Raw genomic sequence first — 22,844 nt, 5'->3', positions numbered from 1 at the left:
GCCTCAACGTGCTGGCATTTAAAATACAGCCAGGCAAGCGGCATTTGGGGAGGGTTCCAGGAACCACCTTCCTCTGGCTCTGTCAGGAGAAAAAACCCTTCAGGCCTTCAACCAGGCAGTTATCCCGTCCTCCGCTTTCTATATCTTGTGGATAACCCGTTTTCTGCACCTCTGTCACCAGCTATAGATCTGGGGTCACAACAACCCCACGAAATGCTAAAGGTTTGGGGAAGAGCATCTGGAAAGCTGCCTTGAGGAAAAGGACCTGGGGATGTCGGTTGACAGTGGCTGAACGTGAGCCAGTGTGTGCCCAGGTGGCCAAAAAGGCCACGAGCATCCTGGCTCATACCAGCACTGGTGAGGCCGAACCTCGAATCCCAGGGTCAGTTTTGGGCCCCTCATGCCAAGAAAGGCCTTGAGGTGCTGGAGCGAGTTGAGAGAAGGGAACGGAGCTGGGGAAGGGGCTGGAGCACAAGTGTGATGGGAGCGGCTGAGGGAGCTGGGGGTTCAGCTGGAGAACAGGAGCTGAGGGGAGACCTTCTGATCTCTGACCTGCCTGAAAGGAGCTTGGAGCCAGGGGGGGTCGGGCTCTGCTCCCCAGGAACAAGCGCCAGGACCAGAGGAAACGGCCTCAAGTTGCACCAGGGGAGGTTGAGGTTGGATCTGGGGACCAATTTCTTCCCCAAAGGGCTGTGGGGCATTGGAACAGGCTGCCCAGGGCAGTGCTGGAGTCACCATCCCTGGAGGGGTTGGACAGACAGAGATGAGGTTCTCAGGACATGGGGCAGTGCCAGGGCTGGGGGAACGGTTGGACTTGTTGATCTTGAGGGTCTTTTCCAACCAAAACGATTCTGTGATCACGAGCAGGTGGGAACACAGTTCTCACCTCAGTTTTAGGTTCTTACCTTTAATTTCTTGGAGTCCGTTTTCTCCGGGTGAGAGGAGGGGGCCACGGGCTGGACGCTGCTTGTGGTGACCGTCTTCAGCTTCTCCAGGCCATTGCTCAGCGCGCTTGTCAGGCTGGACCTGTGCTGCTGCTTCTTCTCACTGGAGACCTCTTGCACTGTGGCACTGATGGGTTTCACCAGGTGAGGACTGAGGAGAACAAGGAGGTTGGAAAATTAACACTGTCTCAAGCTGGGGAGTAATGCCGCTACCTCTCCCTATGGTTTTTATGGGGATGGGAACCACTTATTACATTTATTCAGCTCCACACAGCTAAATCCTCTGTGTTGCTCAGAGCTCGCCTGCTCCGAGGAGAACCAGCCCAGAGATCTCCAGCACCGTTTCCACCCAGGGATGAGATAAGGAGCCCCAGGACACGTGTTTGGCCGAGATACGGAGCAGCTCCCCATGCCCACACGTACGCTGCTCATGACTGACAGCGCTGTGGGTCAAAACTCCCGGCTGCCAGATGTTGGCACAGCTGGGGGAACTTTAACCCAGGTCCAGTGTAATCAGGGGCTTCTACATCCACTGCCCAGAGGGGCTTTGGGTGCCTGGGAGCCCCCGGATTAGTGTCTGGGGTCACCGCTGATGCTTCGGGGATGCTCCTGCTCCTCAGCACACAAGTTGAGCTCCACCTGCCTGGGAAACACCACAGATTTTGTCCCCTCTCCCAAAAAGGAGGGCAAGGAGACTGCGCCTGAGCGCACCTTCTCTGTCAGTTAACAGGGAATTACTTTTTCATTTTTTTTGCCTCAAAAGATTTGTTTCTGGGCTTAAATAAATTACGTTTGCTTTTCAGCGTGATGGAAAGAGAAGTGACCTGATGCTGCCTTCCTGCGACGAGCAGGCAGACCCGTGCACCGGCATCGGGATGAAAAGATCAGAAAATCTACCCACGAGCTCCACAAAGCCTCTGCACTCATCCGATGCAGCAGCCACCCTGCAAAAAGCGATAACCCCAACTGCTGTGCGTCCAAACAACGCTGCGGGGGAAGCGAAGGGACAAAACAAGTCCTCAGGGCTGGTGTCCTCGTGCCTTGTCGGTGGTGATGGGATCAGGATGTACCAAGCAATCTCCCACTGTGCTGACAAGGCACATCCTCTTCAACCACGATGATGCTTCCTCTCCTACAAACAGGTGACAGGACAGCAATGGGAGCCACCACCAGCTCCAACGAGCCGAGGGATCGATACCCCCGTCAGAGCTTCCAAGCAGGTGGACGGAGCCCAAGGGTTCCCGAACTGCTTCAAAGGATGGAGAAGGATCCCAAAAACCCAAGCGGGAGCCCACCGGGTGTTGGAGAAATCGCTGTTCTGCATGTCAGCCTCAAGCGCCCTCCATCCTGGAGCAAACCCTTCACCAGCAGAGCTGTGAACACCACAATATCACTGCCAAATATAACTGCCCAGCAGTTTGTTAAGGTGTAAGATGGGGTGAGGGTGAACCAGACCAGAGAAATTGCTCGTTCCCAAGTCCTCTAAAAACGAGGAGAAATGCCTTTCCTTGCTTGAAGTGCTGCTACCCTCCTTCCTAGCCCCAAATGAGTGGGGTTCGCTGCAAGATTTGGAGAAGACAGCTCTGCTACCACTGTAGGAGTTCCACCGGTCCTCAAAAACACAGTGCCTGGGGAGGAGAGCAGCTGGGGAGCTGCCAGGACTGCTTGTCACGGCCCCAAATGTCACTGTCACCTCCCACATCCCCACAGCCAGCGCAGAGACCGAGCGCCGAGCACGGCTGCAGAAGCTGCAGACAGGCGCCCCTAAACAAGAGGCTGCAAGGCCATCACCAACACTCAAGCCACTTTAAACCAAAGGGCACCTTTTTCAGGACCAGACTTACCAAGGCCACTCTACAGAATGAAAATCTTGATAAATGAAGGCTCAGGGAGACCCCATCACCACATGCCAATATTTAAAGGGTGGCTACAGAGACAAGAGAAGCCCTTTTTACAAGAGGGGCAATGGGGACAAGTTACTCCTGGGAAGATTCCGATGGGACATAAGAGGGAAATTTTTCACTAGGAGAACAACTGGAATAATCTCCCTGGGGAAGTGGATTCCCCAACAATGGACACGTTTAAGATTCAGCTGAACAGGGCTTGGCCAGCTTCTCTAGACCGGGCTTTACCAAGAAAGGTTGGACCAGATCATCCCCGTGGTCCCTTAAACCTGGGACTCGGCAATTCCATGAAAACCAGCAACAGCCTTGGGATACCAGTGGGATAGACTGGATGCGTTTTGAAAGCAGGGAGACGTTTCCTGCTGCAAATCTGGTCGCAGGCGGCTTTCAGCCCTGCTGCCAGTGGGAACACATTGATTTCTGCAGAGCTGGAAAAGGTATTGGAAAAAATATATATATATATTTTATATTATCCCATTCTTTCCCACTGAGGGGACAGTGTGTGCAGGTTTCGAAAGCAGGATGGTTGGCACCAGGTTCTTCCAGGGGAGAAGTTGCTTCACACCTCATAGTCATGTCTGAAGTCCTGATGGATCTGCCAAAAGTTCAACCTGTTTCCATCCGCCGGTTGATGAACTTGAGTATAGAATGCGTTTCTCACACTGCCAAATCCAGCGCCGCATCTCCGAGTGGCCGTAAGCCTAAAATGAAGCTTAACACGTTCAAGATGAAACATCTGAGGGTGCCAGCGGCACAGCGCTGGTCCCTCTCTGACGCTCCGGAGTCATTGCTGAGCACACTGAAAAACTGACGAGATTCCCCCTTGGAAATTCAGTTTTTATCAAGCCATTGAAATGCACCTCGCAGAGAACGAGACAACGAATCCAAGGAGATCAGTCTCTAAGCTGCTGGAGCACCCAGCACCTGAGGGCCAGACCTTTAAGTGAGGAAAGAGAACGGCTGAGCTGGGGACACAGCAAACCACCCTCCCAGCTCCAAGGGTCCCCCAAGGAAAACATCCAGATCACAAAAACTGGCACGTGATTTAACCTGAAACCTCCTTGCCAGAAGAGGAGGAAATCCCACTGCGCTCCCCACATCTGGAAGGCACAAAGCAGCGTGTGCCGACACCCTGTGCGTCCCCAAGCCCGTCACCTACAATGCTGTGACATGTGGCAACAGTCGCACATCTGAGCTCCCAGGATGGAGCTGCTCCAACGACCCGAGTCCCCAAAGCCCTGTCACGGGCTGTCCTTTAGGTCTCACCTGTGCCGGGGGACGTGACCAGAGACACCTGAAGGCACCATCCCGTCATTCCCCCAAAAGAGAGGAGCCTCTGTTTGCTCCAGCATTGCAACCGATGCTCCGAGCACCCACCTCACCCCAGCGGCAACGGTTTTGGAGTGAGAGTGAGGAAGGATCTGCAAACGCCATCCCAACCCATGTTCTTCCAGACTCTGAATTCCCCGGTTGCATCTTCAAACCTGGCACTGGAGAAGCTGTTCCAGGGGGACACAACCTCCCGCTCAGCGTCACCAGGAGATGTCTCACCCAGGCTGGTGCTGCTGACACTCAAGATATACAAATCTGCCACTTCACTTGCCATCTGGAACAAGAGGACCAGCAGAGAGTCACTCTGGCCACCTGGGTAGAGGACACGGGACCTCACACCAAATTTCCATCCCTCTTGAGGAGGGGAAATAACCCCAGCACACCAGACTCTCAATAAACCACACCAGGTACCAGCTCCTCTGTTATCTGATGGAAGAGAAAGACATTTTTGTCCCAGCAAAGCCTTCATGCTCTTATGTCTTAATGTTCTAAATTTGCACTCTGTCCTTCCACCTTTTTTTCCACCAGATCTTTTCTCTGTCTACGTTCCACTGACCAGCCTAACAGATGATTCCAGTAAAGGCAAACATCACCACAGGGACCCAAAAAAGGGCCTTTCCACCTTTCCTCTCTCCCCCCATGATAATTAATCACATCTCCCCGATCTCATGAAGCCGTGCAGATCCTCAGAGCCTTCCACAGAGACCTCAGCAACTCTTCAAAGCTTCTTGAGTCACAGCAGCATCCAAAACGTCCGCATTTTACAGGCAGAGAAACCAGAGCAGAGATGGTCAAGGGCTTCTCAGACGTGTCCCGTGACAGAAGTCAGTGCTGAGGTGACAACCAGCTCTCAGTTCCAAGGCCACTTTCATCCCACAAGCCAGTCAAGCCTTGGATGGACGCACAGTCAAGCCCAAAGATGACTGCGAGCGCGTACTAGCGACAAGGAAAGCCCTGCAATATTTCTCTCATTGCTTAATTTTACCCTTTAGGATTGCAGGACATTTCTCTTTCCAAAAACAGAACAAAACAAACAAACAAACAAAAAAAATCACCAAAATGAGGTTTCTCTATACCTGCTCTCTGCAGATTTTAACAAAGTTTTCTGCTGGAGGATGAATAATCCAGTTCGGAATCATTTGAGGATCTGGCCTCAATAACGACAAATAAAATAAAATCAGCTCACAGACCCATGTCTTTGCTCCAGAGGCGTTTTGCACATCAAACCCACGCTGGAGCCAAGGAGGGATCCCCGTGCAGAGGGGCTGGAGCTCAGTTCTGCTGTCCCCGTCCTCCTGCCCTCTCCCCAGGGACATCACCAATAAATATTATTCTTGGGCCAGACGGGATTTTATTATTTCAGCGCCTCCACGAAGCTTCATTTGCTCCATGCTGATCATATAAGTCACTGCAAGAAGACCCAGGTCCTCACGTAAACCGTAAGAGCTCTACCTGGATCACAGAGCCTGTGACAATCTCCTGCCCAGGCAGGTCAGGGGAAGGTGTACCAGGAAAACGAGATGATCTGAAGGACGTGGAGCCCTAAACTCAGCATCTTTCTCTGCTTCACGGCATTTCTACAAGGCCAAAACTGACCTGGGAGGAGGAACAGCCCCTTCTTTTCTCTGAGGTCTCCATGGTCAGCCCCCGCCCCATTCCCCATCATCCTCAAGGACAAATCCCGTGTCCTTCAGAACCAACGGGCACCTCGGCAGGAGGGAGGGGAGAACGGCATTTTGCCACCACTCTGGTGAAACTACTTACTCTTTTTTTTTTTTTTTTTTTTTTTGCGCTATGGAGAGAAGGTTTTTAGTACCTGATAGTCATTTTAAAAGGAAAAGAAACCAAAGCTGAATTAATGAATAGGGGCAGCAGCTGCGCACGTGCCATGAGGAACTCATGAGAGCATTAACGGCTGGAAACTCTCCTGGCAGGCAAGGAAAAGGCACCGAATTCGCAAGCACAGGGAAGGCGATGGAGCCAAAATTAGCGCCGAGCGAAATGCGGATGCACTTTTGCTGTGGCTGAATTTTCAGCCGGGACAGATCTTGGATGCGTTAAACCTCATTTAGGGCAAACACAGGACACCGGTGGCCATTCCCCACCGCGATCCCAGAGAGCAGAGGCTTTAACTTCTTCAGTTTGGACTCTCTGGGACCACGGAAAGGTGAGAGGACCTGCAGCAACCCGCCGAGCGGCTTCCTCGGCGTCAGCGCCATCGTCAGCTGCTGACGCCAAGCTGGGGTTTGCTTACCGGCACCCCGCGATATAGAGCAGAAGGGAGACAGGGTTCACCTCGACCAAATCCACACCCTTGGCCTTCCCCGGAGAATGCTCACCTGGTCGTCTGCTGGAAAAGGGACTTCTCAGCTGGCTGTGTCTCCCTGGGCAAAACCACGAGCGCTGAAGCTTGTGTGTCACCGGACTGCGGCAAAGGACAGGGCCAGGCGGCGGGGCGGCTGGTGGCGGCGGGGACCCCGCTGCTGGCCGGGCACGCCACAGGGGAGGGGAAATCAAACTGCGGAGGGTTAGTGGCAGCCACGAGGAAAGGGGTGGAGAAGGCCAAGGGCTGGCTGGCATGCAGGGAAGGAGACTGGTCCTCAGGAAGGTTAGTGGGCTGGAAGCCTCGCCCAAGGGCTTCCTCGCGGAGGTGGGTGAAGCTGAAGCCTCCCTGACTGAGCTTTTCGGGCAGGACAGCTTGGACGGGGAGGGGAATTGCCGGCTTCTCCACAAAGGGGTTGCTGGGGGGGTTTGGGCTGAGCGCCGCAGCAAAGGGGTTTCTCGGGGACGAAGCGTCCTGCTCGCGCTTCTCTGCCCTGTCTGGCTTCCAGAAATCGGCTTTCTTGAAATCTATCCTGCTGTATCCTGAGCATCTGCCCTGCTGCGCCTCCCGGGCAGGACCGGCTGCCGGCCCAGGGGTGCCGGGCTCAGGCTGGACCCCCGCTCGCCACTCACCGTCACCCCGCACCGCCTGGGGGGGACTCTCCCCACGTGCTAACCTTTGGGCCGCGGGGGGACCGGCCGCCTCCTGCTCTTCCAGAGCCGTCCAGAAGATTTCCAGCTGGGCCGGGTTTAGCCTGGAAGGCGGGTTTAGTCCTGATGTACTGAGCTCCTCAGGGAACAGCTCCTGTTTGGGGGCCACCTCCCACTCGGCACCGTCCGCGCTCGCCGTCAGAGGTAGAGCCGGCTGGCTCCAGCTCTCCTTAGCTCCCGTCTGGCCTAATCCATCCAGGGAGAACTTGGATGGGCAAGTCTCAAACTGCTCAGCCGCATCTGTCTCATTCATCTCTGACTGGTTTTCCCCCAGAGAGGTGTCCCCTCCTGCCAGCTGGCTACCTCTCGCCTCCAAATTATCTGCCGAGTCCGCAGCGGCAGATTTGGCATCTTTGGACACCTGGAACTCGCTCCCGGTTTCAGATTCATCTGCTCCCAGCGCGGGCAGACTGGGAGACGCTGGAACCGAGGGCTCGCTGCTCAGACGGCTCCTCGGCAGCTCCGTGTCTACCTTCGTGGCCTCCGCATCGTCCTGTCGCTCCTGGCTGCCTCGCCGCCACGCCTGCAGGTCACCAGCATCCTCCTCCTCCTCACTGTCCCCTCCACTGCCCACAGCTGCGAACCACCTCGGGGGTTTTGGGGGCGGCACAGCGGAGCCAGCCGCCACCTCCTCCCTCTCTCGTGTCCCCGACCACGGAGAGAGGACAACATGCTGCTCCCGAGTGTCAGAGATGAGTTTGACACGGTTTTCGCCGGCCTCCAGCCGCATGCTAGCCTGGAGCCGGTAGACCGAAGTCCGTATGTCAAATGTTTCCTCCTCACTCCCAGCGCCCTGGGAGTCCATCCCCGGCTCGGGGGCCGCGGGGAATCGTCGCAGTGCCGTGTCCGCAAGCACCCGCGGGGGCACGGCTGCCACGTTGCTGCCCGGAAGGGTTTCGGAGAGGGGTTCGGGGACAAAGGGGCTTCTGGGTGACACGCAAGCGGCAGCGTGAGATCCGCTCTTGGCTTCAAAGGCACCGTCGCTGAGGAAGGCTGGCGGGGGGCCGAATGCACTGTCCTGCTCAGCCCCGCTTTGGGCACTCTCTGACAGTTCGGGAGCGGTTTCGGTGGCTATTGTCATCCACCCGTTTGTCCCTGCACTAGAGGGTTCCTCCTCATTACTGTCCCCTTCCTCCCTAGCGCTATTTTCAGCAGTCAGTGGTGTTGAAGCCTCTTTTTCCCCAGGGTTTCCCGATGCAAACGCGACTGTCCAAACCATAGGCGTGCTGCTTTTCCTCCTCCTTCCCCCCGACCCCGCGGACACGGGGCTCAGCACATCCTCTATCACAGTCGCCTCCTGGGTTGTGCTCACCAAGTTCGCCCCCACGTCTAAACCAGAGAAATTTGTCCAAGGCCGCAGAGTCGTGGGCATTTCACCGATTTGCGAATCAGCCTTTTCAAAAACCTTTGTCTGCTCCTCGTGAGCCGGCTCGGCCAATCTTTCCGTCGGGCTGGCTGCATCAGGGTCATCAATAAAAGCCATGCCCTCCGCCGCCACCGAAGCAAAGAAATTCTCCTTTTTCAGTTCTGGTTTGAGCCTGCTGGTCGCAAAGGCATCGAAGGTATCGTCCCACTCCGAGAGGGGAGGAGGGATGGCAGGTTTCTCATCTGGAGGAGGAAGGTCTCCTTGCGATGGGGGGGTAGTTTCTGGAACAGGGACACCAACGCTTTTGGCTGGAGACTCCCGCTCTGAGTCTTTATGTCTTAGGGAGGCAGAGGGACTGCAATCCTCAGAGGAATAAAAGTTCCCAGCGACCTCAGTTGAAGCATGCGGCCCAGACGAGAAACTAGAGAAAAAGTGAGTAGGTGAAGGAGAATTTAGTACCTGGTCAGCGAGGAGGTCCTCAAAGAAAGGATTGCTCTGCAGGGAGTTGAGGAATGGGTTGGTGGGGGACAAGCAGCCGGGCTGAGCGTCTCCAGGAGCGGGAGGGAGGTTAGCGCCGGGCATGCGAGCGAGACGGGCTACAGCGGCAGGAGGAAGCCGGGCGGGGAAGCGGGGAGGAAAATGAGAAGGAGCATCTGAGCTGGTTTCTACCTGAGGAGACACTTCCAGGCTGTGGAGGGAAGACAAAACAGTCCTCCTGGTTAATGCCGTGACAGTGCTGCAAGCGTAACACCACACACACCACAAACGCGCCAGGTTCCAAGCAATGCAACGATCAAATACATCCTCGTCTCTCTTGTTAGGCAGAGCAGTGATTATGGAGTCAAGGCGTGGAAAGGGCATGCACGACAAAAAAAGGAAAGGGGCAGCCCTTCTAGAACATCCTTCACATCTGCCCTTGCTGCCTGAGCAAGCCCTAAGACTCAGGAATCCGGGAGGGTTTTCCCACCTCCTGCGGCCCAAGGGCTCGGCTCATTTTTTTTTCAGTCGTGCCCAGGACAGGCTGGGCTCTTGGGCCAGGATTACTCGAGCCGGTAAGAGCACACGGGAGCAAGTCTTTGCCAGTTTACCCCAGTGCTTCGTTAATTGTTTCGCAACACATCGGCGCGACAAGGGCCACGGTGCTCCCTCTCATGTGGGTCCCGAGGAGCCAGAGCCGAGCAGGGGTGAGGTACGTGGCCAGGACAGGGCTCCGGCTCCCAACCCTGCCCAGTGTCCCCACGTTCCCTTTGTCACGTCACTTCTGGCCTAAGGTCCCCAAGATGGTTCAAGGCCAGGCTGGACGGGGCTCTGAGCAACCTGAGCTGGTGCAGATGTCCCTGCTCATGGCAGGGGTGGCACTGGATCAGCTGCGAAGGTCCCTTCAACCCAAACTGTTCTATGATGCCTGAACCCCCAGGTGGGTCCCCAAGAAGGAAGACGGGGTTAGTTTCCAATCCAGCCCGTCAATCTCCTCCCGCACTTCGCCCCGAGCCAGGCAGCCGGTTCTTTACTGCCTTTTCAAGAGGGACCACACTGACCTTTCTCTGGGATTTCATTGATGTCCCGTTGGGAATTTCTCCAGCATCACCACCCCGAGGAAGCCCCGCTAGGCCGGGGTTGGCCATCCTGGAGGTTTTCACATCACGAAGGGTGCTGTGTGGGCACCCCAACTGGTGCTTTAACCTCCGCGCTCCCTCCTCCTGAGCCCCTGCGACTTCCCCAAATTTCAAAGAGATTCCAGTTTTGGTTTAGGAAAAATATGGACATGGAGCAGCCAGCAAAGTTTAATGAGGAATTAATAAAGTAATTGCTTTGCCAAAAAGCAGGGGGTGCGCCCAGCCCTGGGGCTGGCGTTTCCCCACCTCACCTGGGAGGGATCCCGGGTGGCACCGGAAAATCCCGCTCAACGTGCCATCAAACGGCAAAGTTTCTTGGACAACTATTTTCGTGGGTTACTATGGATGTCACAAAAGAGCTTTGGACACATTTTAAAGCGCTAAAATGCCATCTTGAGGCAAAAGTTAACCATGTGTGAAGGCGCAGTCAGCATCGGTTGCTGTTAAAGCCAGCAGGGTTACGTCCCCTTGGACCATGAAGGATGCACGGACGGGCAGGAGCCCGCGTATGCCGCAGCAGTGGGGCAGGACCCACTTCTCCCCGCTCCTGGCAGCTTCAGAGCCCCCTCACACACCACCTTCTGAGCAGCTACCTTGGAAAAGCGCTTATTTACACCATCAACGTCACCAAAGTCCCCCAATCCCTGGTTTTGGGTCAGTCACACACGCAGCAAGCGGCCGAGCGCGCCGGGCTCCACTCACCCATCAGACACCGCGCCAGATACCACTTAGCAAGACTAGTAATTCAGGCACCAAAAAAAAAAGCCCCCAAACCTTCATTTCCACTCAAACCTGCAGCTTGGAGCACTTGGTGCTCCTGCTGTCGCCAAGCAGCAGCGGTGGCCAAGCACACGTGTCCGTCCTCATCCCCCTCTCTGCTCAGATCATTGGTGCCTAAGACAGCAAACCCACCGCAGGCACCTCTGCAGAAGATAACTCTGAGCAGCCCAGCTCTTCCCGGGTGTTTTAAGCTCTTGGTGAGCACAGAAAACCTCCAGGAGAAGCTGAGGGATCTTCAGGCATAAATGACCCCAGAGAGACTGGCAGGCGCTCTCTGCTCGGGACCCAACCTCTCCAGGCACCGCTATTTGGTGTTGGCCATCCCAAAAGTCTCAAAGTGATGGCTCATTGACAGAATCTCTCAATTCTTCTGGTTTTCTGAAAGCAGAAGGTGCAAATGAACGCCTGGAACTGCTGAGTAGTTGCGTGTTCCTCAGCTGAACACACACGCTGGAGCACAGGCTCCTGTTTGCAGCCACTTGCTGCAAATTGAACATTTTTTCCCTAATCCCCCTCGAATTTAAGCTCTCCAGGCGAGGAGCACAGCTGCCCGTGACCCAAGGTGAGTTCACAGCATTCACAAAGGGGTCTTATCTAACACAGAAAATTCACCTTTCCAGCTGGAAGGGGAAGGCAGCACGGTCCAACCTAAACCACCACGATAAAAACAGCTCACGCCGATGTCCCACCTCTGCTCGCTCCTGCAATCGCTCCTTCCCACTGGAACTCGCTTTAATGTTTTGCTCTAGATTAAGATTCCTCATTTGTGATTCTGCTTAAAACCAGCATTTAGTGCTGAGTAAGAGCAACTGAGATCTGATCCAGCCAGCTCTGCTGGGCTCAAGTACTAAATGGCTACAGGGCATTAATCAGCTTCAGGCTCTTAATGAGTGATCGCTGCTAACGACCTTCCCAGCTGCCAGAAGGCTGAGGGGTTGAAGTTCTTTCCCCAGGGGATGGTGATGCCAAAGAAGCTCCTGGCTTAGGCAGTGCCCTGAATTGCAGTAATACCACCTGAACAGGTGGAGGAACAGCTTTGAGATCTCTTCAAACCCACTGAGATAGAATCATCTTGGTTGGAAAAGACCCTCAGGATCATCAAGTTCAACCATAACTCACCCCTGGCACTGCCCCACGTCCTGAGAACATCATCTCCGTCTGTCCAGCCCCTCCAGGGATGGTGACTCCAGCACTGCCCTGGGCAGCCTGTTCCAATGCCCCACAGCCCTTTGGGGAAGAAATTGGTCCCCACATCCAACCTCAACCTCCCCTGGCGCAACTTGAGGCCGTTTCCTCTGGTCCTGGCGCTTGTTCCTGGGGAGCAGAGCCCGACCCCCCCTGGCTCCAAGCTCCTTTCAGGCAGGCCAGAGATCAGAAGGTCTCCCCTCAGCTCCTGTTCTCCAGCTGAACCCCCAGCTCCCTCAGCCGCTCCCATCACACTTGTGCTCCAGCCCCTTCCCCAAGTCATGACGGGGCTCACAGGGCGCTGGACCCCCCAAAAAAGAGCAGCTCTTGGCCACACCAGCAAACTGGTCCCAGTCCCGAGCTGCTGCCCATGTGGTCCAGGCCACCAGGAATCAGGAGGGTGATTTCGGCAAGACTCTGGTTGCTCCACACGTGTCGTGACCTGCACATCGGTGTCGGGACGCAGCACAATGAAGGTTTGTGTTTTGCCTGGGAAACGAGGTGGGTGAACGTGAATCTTTTCTTGGAGGGAAGGAAACCAGAAGCGATGGAGCTTCCGGAACCCAAATCTCTCATCCCATATCATCCTCCCCCAACATGTGCAGCCCAAGTCAAGCTAAAGATATAAAGATAGAACTTAAATCCATCTTGTTTTGTAAGACTCCAGTTCTCCTCCTCCAAAACCCTTTTACTGAAGTTTCCACTGCCGTCCCCATTCCAGCTGGGACCCACCGAGACTTGCTCAGGGGCTGCATGAACCTCTCTGAGCCGCAAATTCCGCATCTTTCCCCTGGCTTTTCAAAGCTGCTCCGTCACCGTTCGACCCCTGTCCTCGGGATAAACACCCCGTTTTGGTTACAAGCCTAATTTGGGGCTGGTAACGAGATGAAATAACCCACCCCACAAAAAGCCCCGTTTCCCCTCTCTGACGAAGGATTCACCGAAACGAGGAGCCGAGGACGGTGTATTTATTCCTCTAGAGGGAAACCTCCGCTTGCAGCAGCCCGATGCAAGATTTTTGCTGCATCCAAACGCTGACTCACCCTCCTCCTCCTCCTCCCAGAGCCCAGCACGCAGCTCCGCCAGCCAAAATAAATAGCGGGTACCTTTCTGCCCTCATTTATTTGCTTGGCAGCACTTCACAGACGTGTTTGAGCCTCTCAGCGCCAAATAAAATAAAAAAGATAATAAAATATCAGTGCAGAAAGGGGGTGTGAAGAGATGGGTACAGACATTTTTCTGTAGGGTGGGAATGCAAGAGCGAAGGGGTTGGAGAATATCTGTAAATGTTGCTTTTAAATAGCAATTTTGGATTGAAAGTAAGGGGTTTAGATAATCGCCTTGCTTTCCCCTTGGTCTTCACCTGCCCGTCATCCCAATTATAACAGACAAGTCCTGCTTTATAGAGATTTGCTCCAAAACCACGGGAATAAAAATAAAATACCAGAGATGGGGTCTGGTGGGTGCAAAGTGGTGACCCCAACACCCATTTTTAGGGGGCTGAGCTTTACCTGGACGGCTCCAAAGCAGATTTGTCTCACCAGGGCTGAGCTGGTGCCAGTCTGAGATCTGATTCACCATCCAGCTCCATCCCTGATCGCTTGTACTCGGTGGCTGATCCAACGCAGACGTGAAGTTTTGCAGCTCGTGTGGATATAAGAGCAGAGACGTGACCCTGACGGCTCCCGTGACGGACTCATCGCCGTTATCCGGACGCCCTGGTCCTCACGGCGCGATGCTCCTCTCATCGAACCCCACGTTCTGCTCTGAACGTCCCCATTAATGGTGTTTGGAGGGGACCGTCACATACATCGGTGTCCAGTCCCACCCACAAGCTCCCCTGGTCCCCCCGCCTGTCCAGGGACCGCACTCCCATCGTTCAAAACCTTCTGAATCCCAGCATTTAGAAAATAACGCTTTTTAGTGAGGAACGGGAGTCAATATTTGGCCTCGCTGCTGGATCTAAGGGTACAGACTACAGCAAGAAGAGCGACCACCAAGGCGAGTAGTGATTTTACATCTTCCCCCATGAATGCAGCAACAGGGGGAAGGGGCTTTAACCTCCAAATGTCACTAATACAATTATTTTTACAAGAGAAAGCACGTTTTCTCTTTTTTCCTGCTGCCAAGCATGAGATGCAGCCGCATTTTATCATCCCGACTCCCGCTGCAGGAAACCACGGACCTGTGGAGCTCTGATAACATTGTAGGAAACCCTGAAAATAGTTAAACCAATTGTTTTAGCCCCAGGCCTTGCCTGATATAAACCCGCTGAGCTTCTTCCTTACATACAACCCTTGACCACACAACCTTAAAAACAACCACCCCCCAAACAGTCTTTTATTCAGGTCTCCAAAAATCAAACAAATCTTCCTCCCACTCCCATTCAAGCCGGTATCAAAGCCCGGTAGCCGCCACGGATTAGCAAAGCCAGGGCCAAAAGGCGCAGCCTTTGGGACCTGCTTCCCAGTCAAAACTCAGCGAATAAATATGCGTAAATAAGGGCTGAAAGCAGAAATCTCCAGCCCTCTCCCTGCGTAACAGAGCGAGCAGGTTTGCGGCTCGCAGGGCAGCGCCAACTTTGGTGCATTTGCCGATGGCTCAGCAAAAAAAACCCGTAACAGAATAAAAACCCTTTTTCTAAAGCTGAAGTTAAAACCAGCCGAACGTCAGCGGCTTCCTTATTTTAGAAAGGGTGCGGTTGCACAACGAGAAGTGGTTAATGACGAGCTGTGCCAGCCTTGTCTTAGCTGGAGGCTAATTTAAACCTGAAGTCTAAAGCAACTTCCTAATTACAGACCTTTTAACTAATCATCAGTTGAGGTTTTGGCCTTGCGAAGGTGTCTGCTTTTGGTGCTCCCCAGGTGAAACTTGACCTATCCACGGTGGGCAAAAAAAAGGTGAGAAGACGCTGATAGGAACCACAAAGGTGAAGTTTCCAGCATCAGGAGAGCGGGAGGGAAAAATTCCTTCCTGCAGGTGAAAAACTGCTCGATTCAGAGGTCGGTTCTCTCTACATAGCAAAGGTTAATCCATCGTCAGTGCTAGAAGTTACACAGGTAACTGAAAAGCTCCTCCAGATGCAGATGGACATGGCAGAACACCCCAGATGAGCACTGCTGACTTCTCAGTCTCACGCTCGAGAGACCGCACGCTTTTGATTATCACAACGCAGAGAGAATCGGCCCCTACGTTCAGCCAAGACCTGATAAACCCTTCAACAGCTTCGACTTGGATCAGCGTCACGGCCCACAAGGTCGTTCGGTGTAAGGAAGGAGAATAAAAATACAGAAGAGGTCTGTATGATTAGAACTGCCCAGCCAGGCAGCTCGAGCACTTCACCACCCTCCAGCAGAGGCTTCTCCTAATATCCACCTTAAACCTCCCTCGCTACAGTTTAAACTCATTACTTCCCATTTTCAAATTGCAAATTGCAATTAAAGCCCATTCAGATACTTACAAACACCCCAAAAGGGGGCCCTGGGAATTTGTTCCCTCCAGCGCTTGCTGCTTCAAAGCCAATTCTGATTTTTGGGGGAGAAAAGCTCAGCCAGGGTAGCTGCTCTTGCACAACTCACCCAGATTTCCCTGTACACAACAGCTTTCTGCGATGGGGTCCTCGACATGCCACGGCAAACCGAGTCTAAGCAAAGCCGAGCTTTAGCTTAGCTTGAAATTAAACGGTGAACACTGATTCAAAAAATAAAAAGGCTCTCTGCATCTCCCATCCACGACACGAACATCGGGGGTCACAGAACTTCGCTGCCTGAATCCAGCAGGATTTTTGCTGGGTTTCTTTTTCATATTGCATCTTTTCTATTCTAGGACTTAAATCAAACAGCAGGTTTATTATTGCAAGACGAAAAAAAATGAAAAGAATGATCAGGAGTGGTAATACTCCGTCCTTCCTCCATCACGGCATTCAGAGACCAGAATCCTTTAGTCTCATCCAGAAACGAACCCGGCACGGGGATGTGACACCAAATAACTACCTGGGTTTCAGGTCCCCTGGAAATTAAAGACCTGGAAGAAGAAACTGCCAGTTTAACCTGTGTGGGAACCTGGAGAGGCTGAATAAACCATGAGCGCCTCCTCATTACACTGAATTAAAATCCTTCTGCTTAATAAATTAGGTTCGAGTCAGTCCAGATTACAAAACGCCCATAATAAATCACCCCTCTAGATTCAACCAGCTCTCGACTGCTTGGGTTTTTTTCTGGCTGCTCTTAACTCCGTTTTCTCCCTCTCTGAGCAATGGTAACAGCACATCGGGCTCTCGGTGATCTCCAGACTCCCGGCTCGGTCCTGGACACGGGTGACGCGCCATCGTGGTAAAGCCGGCACAGAAACGGGGCGAATGCCACATTTTGTGTCCTACAAATACAGCGCTGAGGGTTTGGGGGGATGAATCATCACACAAAGCGAGAACAATTAGAGATTCATAAGGAGGGACGAGACACGGCTGGGGTGGGATGGGGAAAGGAGAGAGCAGGGCTGGGATTAGTTACTTCAGAAATATTAATAATATCTCAAGTTACTAGAGGACCGCAACCCCAGGCCAGACCAGCGACGTAGGAGTGGGGGATGTTAATAAAAAAAATGTGATTACACGTCACCATGTCCCGCATCCCACACTGCCTGCCAGGTAAGCTTTTTTAGCTAATTAAAGGATAACGATCTTTTACTTCTAGGCCACAGAAACACCTGCTGTGACCACGCTGAGGCTGAGCTCTGCAGAGGGAAACGTCTCCCTCACCACAAAGGGGATCCCTCCCTTCCCCAACCGGGAAACACAGCCCGGGAGGACAAACGGAGTTGGTTTGTGGCAGAAGCCAGCGGAGGATCAAGGAAAAATGGAAAAAAACTCTCCCTTTGAGATATTTAAGACCAAGGAAGCATTTCCCCGCTATCGCCTTGTCTAAGCAATGGGGACGCGTCCTCCACTGATGCTGGGGAGTGTTTAACAGCGCGGCCGTTGAAAACGGGAGGCTGGGGCAGCGATTTAATGGCCGAGACATCACCACCCGCCTGTCACTGACCTGGGTTTCTGAGGGGACTCTTTGGGCTCCTTGGAACTGAACCAGCCGCTGGTTTTGCTCCTCTCATCTCCGCCGGCTGCCGCATGGCCGGACAAGCTGTGCGAGGGTCCCACTTTCTCAGCCTGGCCTTTGCTCCCCGCGTCGCTCTTGCTGCCCCCGTGGTGGAACAGGCCGCCCTTCGCTCTCTTCTCGTCCTTCTTCGTTTCCTCGGGTTGTTTGTCCTTCGCCATCTCCGCGGAGACGACCACGGGCATCGCGGCTTGAGTCGGTTTGTTCTCTAAGCGGCTGTTTTCTTCCATCCTGGCTCTGCCCAGGTGGTTGCTGAGCGTGACGGCTTTCGTGGAGACCTTGAGCTCTTCTTGCAAGGCCAAGCTGGGAGGAGACGGGATGAACCTGGGCTCGTCTCTTTGCTGAGCCCTCTCAAAGCTGCTGATCCCCCAAGGCACCTCGTGGGGGTCGGGATGGAGGGGGGTGAAGCCGTAACCCTCCTCCTGCCGCCTGGGGACACCCTGCGGGACAGACATGGGGCTCTTTGGTGCAGGCTCGTCGCTGTAAACGTGGCTCCCATTGATGCAGAGGGAAGAGCGGGACACAGGATCGTTCTTTGGTTTCAGGTTTTGGATTGCTTTTGGCTCCAGGACCGGGCTGACCTGGGACACATCGTCGCTGAACGCTCTCTTGTGGGTCAACTTCGGAGACGGCAAATAGTCTTTCACTGCGGGGAAATAAAACACAAAAGAGAGGTGAGGCCGTCTGAGTAACAGGCATGACAAGCATCGTTATCTTCTTGCAAACACGAAGAACTGTGAAATCATACTGGCTTTCTCCCTCCCAGGCTCTACCAGTTGATAATTCAATTATTAAAATGCAAAACATGGGTCATACGTATGTGGCTCTACCAGCTGTTCCATATTCTCCCCATGCACATCGCCTCCCACTGCAGGATCCGCAGAGGAGTCTCTGCAAGACAAACAAACCCCTTGTCTGAGAGGATCTGCGATCGATAATAAATGCAAGAAACTACCCAGAAGCTACTTAGAGGGCTTACGCTTCCGTGCGATTTAAGAATTTGCATGGAATAAAAGACGATGAGCCCCTGAGCTCTGCTTCGCCAGGCCAGGCCGCAGCACTGCCTGGCCCTGCGGCTGTTGCTAACACCCAGCAGGTTTTTGGGGTTACACGGGGACCCTGGTGAGCAGGACAGCCCGGACTGCAGGTGACATGCAGCTGCTGTCCCCTCTAGCTGAAAACATCATCTCCTTCACCACGACGCCAGGATGACGGGGCCAAACCGGTGCCTCACGGGAACGCCACCCGCATCATGCGAGCAGCTTCACCCGCACGGTGAGGAGCATCACGTACCCAGGGACTCCCACCCTGTATGGGAATTTGCCATCGCCAGCCAATTAAACCATTTAATTATATATTTTGTTTGCAAGGGACGGCAAGAATTAATTCACTACAAGGGCCTTTTTTGTTTGCAGCGCCAAGAGCTCAGATCAGTTTAATCACCAGGAACCGGCTGGTGTTCCAGCTTTGCCTCTGAGCTGGAGGCGTCTCGTTAGACACCGGGCAGCTGCGCAGCGACATTCTCTGCTCCGTCCAGCCCTCTCCCAGGGGTTTTCTGCTGCCGAGTCAGCATTAGTGACCCACTTTTAGGGTTTTAGGGGTCCCAAAGCACCCTTGTAGCCCGCAAGCTTGTGGTGAGCTGCAGGGAACACGTGCAGCGTCAGCGTAAGTCAGGTTGCTCATATACAGGCTCAGCAGGAAAAGGAAAATTTTAGATGTTTCCTCTCATTCTGGCAAGCACGGTCCTGCCAGCGCAGAGGTCTCAGATGGTTTGTGCAGGACAACGCTTCTTAGGTAAGCAATTAATTAACAGATTTGCAGGAAAGCCTCAACAGCCCCTTACAAAAAAGCAGGAAAAAAAAGAAAAAAAGGGGGGAAGTGGGGATTAAAACCGTTATCCTCTTACCAGAGCGCTCCGTGGACAGGCTGCTGTGTCTGCTCGGGGATTTGGTTACCTCGGGAAGGTTTGTGGCCAGGCCCAGGCTGGCAGAAGAGACGGTGCTGTCGGATCCCAGGGAGGTGTTGGATTGCGTCAGGGACGACTTGCGCAGCTTGTTCTTCAAGAAGAAGCCCTTGACTTTGGATTTCTTGCCCCCGATGTCATAGTCGTCCTCCCCGTCGAGGGCGCCCATGCTGCTGGGGATGATGGCGGAGGCTGACTCCAAGTCGTATTTCTTCTTGCCCTTCACCTTGTCCTTCAGCTTGCCGAAGGGCGAGCGCGGCTTGTCCTTCATGGACAGGTCGAACATGCTGGCCGTGAGGTTGTTACGCGTGAACTGGATGCTCACCAGGATCTCACCGCGCTCCTTCTCCTTCTTCCCAGCCTTGGAGTGTAGCTTGTACCACCTGGAGCCAAAGAGGGAAGAGAAGGAAACGTCCCTCCGTCATTTCCAAGACCTCAGCGAGGACACTGATGGGTGGGAAGTCACCCAAGTGCCCCCGAAGTCACCTAAGACCCAAGTGGGAGATGCACAAACACCAAACACGGGGGTGTCACAGGGGACCAGACCTCTCCCTAACCGCAACGGCTCCATCTCCATCCCTGTCCTAAAACGCTTCCACTCAATACCCCCACAAACCCCATCTCGCTTACCCTGGCGTCAGATCCCGCTGCGCGTTTCAGGGGGCAGGTTACTCACAACCAAATTTTGGTATGGTCGGTCGGTCCGTTTAAAAAAAGATGGTGCTTTGTGCTCACATTTGAAATATTCAAGAGCCAGTGATTCAGAACAAATCCTTTCAAGTCAGAGATGGGACCGCAATGGCAAAGGCACTCAACAACGTTCATTAAAGTAACTTTATGCCATATCCTCAGTGCCTCACCCTAAACAAAGATGCTGAAGTTTGCCTAGAAGTGACTTTGCATCGGGCATTTCGAGGATGCTGCATCCCCGGAGCCCTTTACGGGGCACAGCTTTGGGATCTGTGATGACCTGATGCGGTCGGTGACGGTGGAGGATGCAGCAGAACCATACGTCCATCACCTTCCCCTCCCCCAAATCCCTCAGTTCTCCCGAAACGTCTGTAAATTTTGAATTTTGAGGCAGCTGAAGCTGAGGAGGGAAAACTATTTTACTTTAATGTCCCCCATGCTGCTGGGGCTGGTGAGAGCTCCCAAGTGAGACATTGGCCGTGTCCACCAGCACAAAAGCTTCAACCGAGTCCACAGCAAGTTACTGGGGGATGAAACCCATAACACAGACTTTGCTCCGTAGCTTCGCACACAGAACATGGGAAAAGCCTCCGAAACAGTCACGGCAGAAGGAAAAAAACCTCCCAACCTGTATTTAGAGCCAAATCCTTCTGCAGGGAACAGCCTGTGCAGGGCACGGAGAGAGCCCTGGGATGCGATGGGAGAGGGGACCAGCATCGAGTTGCACCGGGGGAGGTTGAGGTTGGATATCAGGAAAAAAATATTGATAGGAAGGGCTGTGGGGCATTGGAACAGGCTGCCCAGGGCAGTGGTGGAGTCACCATCCCTGGAGGGGTTGAAAATACACAGCGATGAGGTTCTCAGGGACATGGGGTAGTGTCAGGGGTGGGTTAATGGTTGGACTCGATGGTCTTGAGGGTCTTTTCCAACCAAAATGATTCTGTGATTCTACAACCTCCTGCCAGCTGGGACCAACGGTGGGTGAGAAGCCACCAAAGCAAGAGATGCCTCGAGACACCTTCTAGTTCCGTTTCTTCCCCCAAACCGCTGCCAACCCCACGGTCCTTCGCTCCCTTCTCCTCCCATGAGCTGCCCAGTTCCAGGCTCCGCTTCCCAGGGCGGCCGCAGCAAAGTACTAAAATTCCCCTTAACAAGGCGCAAGGAAATCTGCAGGTTCAGTGACACATTTCACAGGCAGCAACGGAAGGTGGAAGAAATTTCTAGACTTGGGGTTAACGACTTCCCAATGATTTCCCAGAAAATAAAAATCGCGGTGATGTTTTACATCCACTCGAAAAGTGAAGTCACCGAAAAGAAAAAAAGAAAAGGGGGAAGGAAAATGTGAAGGGATGGAGCTGGGTGTGAGCAGGCTGAAATCACCCGGGCGACGAGAAAACTTGAATCGCGTCCTCCAGAAGTTCCTGAATTAGTGCTGGGGAAGTTATCGCATCTCGGACCAAGGGAGGAGCTGGAAAATATGAGGAGCCTTCACCGCACCTTGGGGAAGGGGGACAAAACCCCTAAATCCCCACCAGGATGCCTGGAAAAAGAAAACACATTAAAAAAAGCAGCTTTAAGCCCGCAGAGCGAGTCACGGGCTGCAGTGAGCCACCCGAGGAGGCAGATCCGCTGCAGGTGGGTCAGTCGGACTCTTCCCATCGGAGCGGGGAGGAAAAAGCTGCTTGGAACAGGCTGCACATCAAATATTGTGTTGCTCAGTTTGATGCAAGACCTGGAAGAGGTTCAAGAGGGAAGAGCTGCCAGCTGGGAGAGATCTGGGAGAGATTTGGGAGCTGAATCATTTCGCAGGAAAACGAAAAAAAAAAAAAAACAACCACCCCTCGCAAGTAGTTTTTATGTTTTAATCATCCCGTGGAAAATAAAAAATTGAGAATCTGGGTGGATTAACAGAAGAAAAGGCACGAGCTTGAGGATGATGAGATGGAACAGCCCATAGGAGATGTGGATACACTCTCAGCATCTCCCGTCTCATCACTTATAAATGTTGTGCTCATTAAAATTAATTTGGGTGCTCGGCGGCAACGCCTTTGAGAGAACAAGCCTGAAAACCTGATCTGCTGCAAAAAGTGCCCGTTCAAAGAAAAACCTCTGCTTATGCTGGAGCTGGATTAAGGATCTATTTTTGGTTCCCAAGAGCTAATCAGCAGTCGGGTCTACACCTCAAACAGGGAACGAAGCTATTTTTAGGCTGAGCTCTAAGTTTATGGCACCACATGAATGTTTGGGAGGATTAAGTTGTTCCATGTTGGGTTTTTCTTGTTTTTTTCTTTTTTATGAATCAGTTCCAGTGGAAACAGGCGGCACGAACACTGACTCGGCTGGGATGTGGCAGGATTTGGGTGGGTTTCAAGTCCCAGCCCAGCTAAACACAACCTCCCGCAGCATCTTTTTGCTGTGAACTGCATCCCACAGCCCTTGGTTTTGGTGGCCTCTCCTGAGCAAGGTGCCACCTGCTGGGGTCCAGCTCCTCGCTGCACAGGACACCCAGGACAAGCCACCCATCTCTGGCCACCTACAACCAGGGTGCTGTTCTCAGCGAAGTTTGGAGGGGTCACAGCTTGTTCCTGGAGAGCAGAGCCCGACCCCCCCTGGCTCCAAGCTCCTTTCAGGCAGGTCAGAGATCAGAAGGTCTCCCCTCAGCTCCTGTTCTCCAGCTGAACCCCCAGCTCCCTCAGCTGCTCCCATCACACTTGCGCTCCAAGTTCTGTTCTTCCCTTTCACACCCAACGGGTCCAACACCTCTGTGCATCAGGTGCCTGCTTGCAGCACTGCACCCCAAAAATACAAAGGGCTTCTCCCAGCATCACCTCAGGATCTTCCATCCACAGATGCCACGGTAGGAACAAGGACCCAAGCCCCAGGGATCTCTGCAGGGGGAAGGAAGCGGCAAAACACCCGAGTA

The 22,844-nt window shown here is 53.5% G+C and overlaps 1 protein-coding gene across 3 annotated transcripts in view; it reads right to left on the bottom strand.

Annotated features, from left to right (window-relative positions):
- The window catches only part of RAB11FIP5 (RAB11 family interacting protein 5), a 42,755-nt gene that overhangs the window by 5,946 nt on the left and 13,965 nt on the right, over positions 1 to 22,844 (bottom strand). Inside the window, exons 2-5 of one of the 3 annotated variants that reach the window (XM_065634128.1) lie at positions 19,175 to 19,614; positions 17,200 to 17,914; positions 6,520 to 9,000; positions 906 to 1,095 (exon numbers count right to left, since the gene is read on the bottom strand). In XM_065634128.1, the coding sequence (XP_065490200.1) occupies positions 906 to 1,095; positions 6,520 to 9,000; positions 17,200 to 17,914; positions 19,175 to 19,614 (3,826 nt within the window). The remainder of the gene's footprint in view (positions 1 to 905; positions 1,096 to 6,519; positions 9,001 to 17,199; positions 17,915 to 19,174; positions 19,615 to 22,844) is intronic. The other 2 variants (XM_065634129.1, XM_065634130.1) reach the window with 2 other exon arrangements.

This window comes from Caloenas nicobarica, chromosome 4, assembly GCF_036013445.1.
Source record: "Caloenas nicobarica isolate bCalNic1 chromosome 4, bCalNic1.hap1, whole genome shotgun sequence".
Classification (NCBI taxonomy): Eukaryota; Metazoa; Chordata; class Aves; order Columbiformes; family Columbidae; genus Caloenas; species Caloenas nicobarica.
Note: the sequence above shows the minus strand (reverse complement) of the source record. Positions and strands in the feature narration are given on the sequence as shown.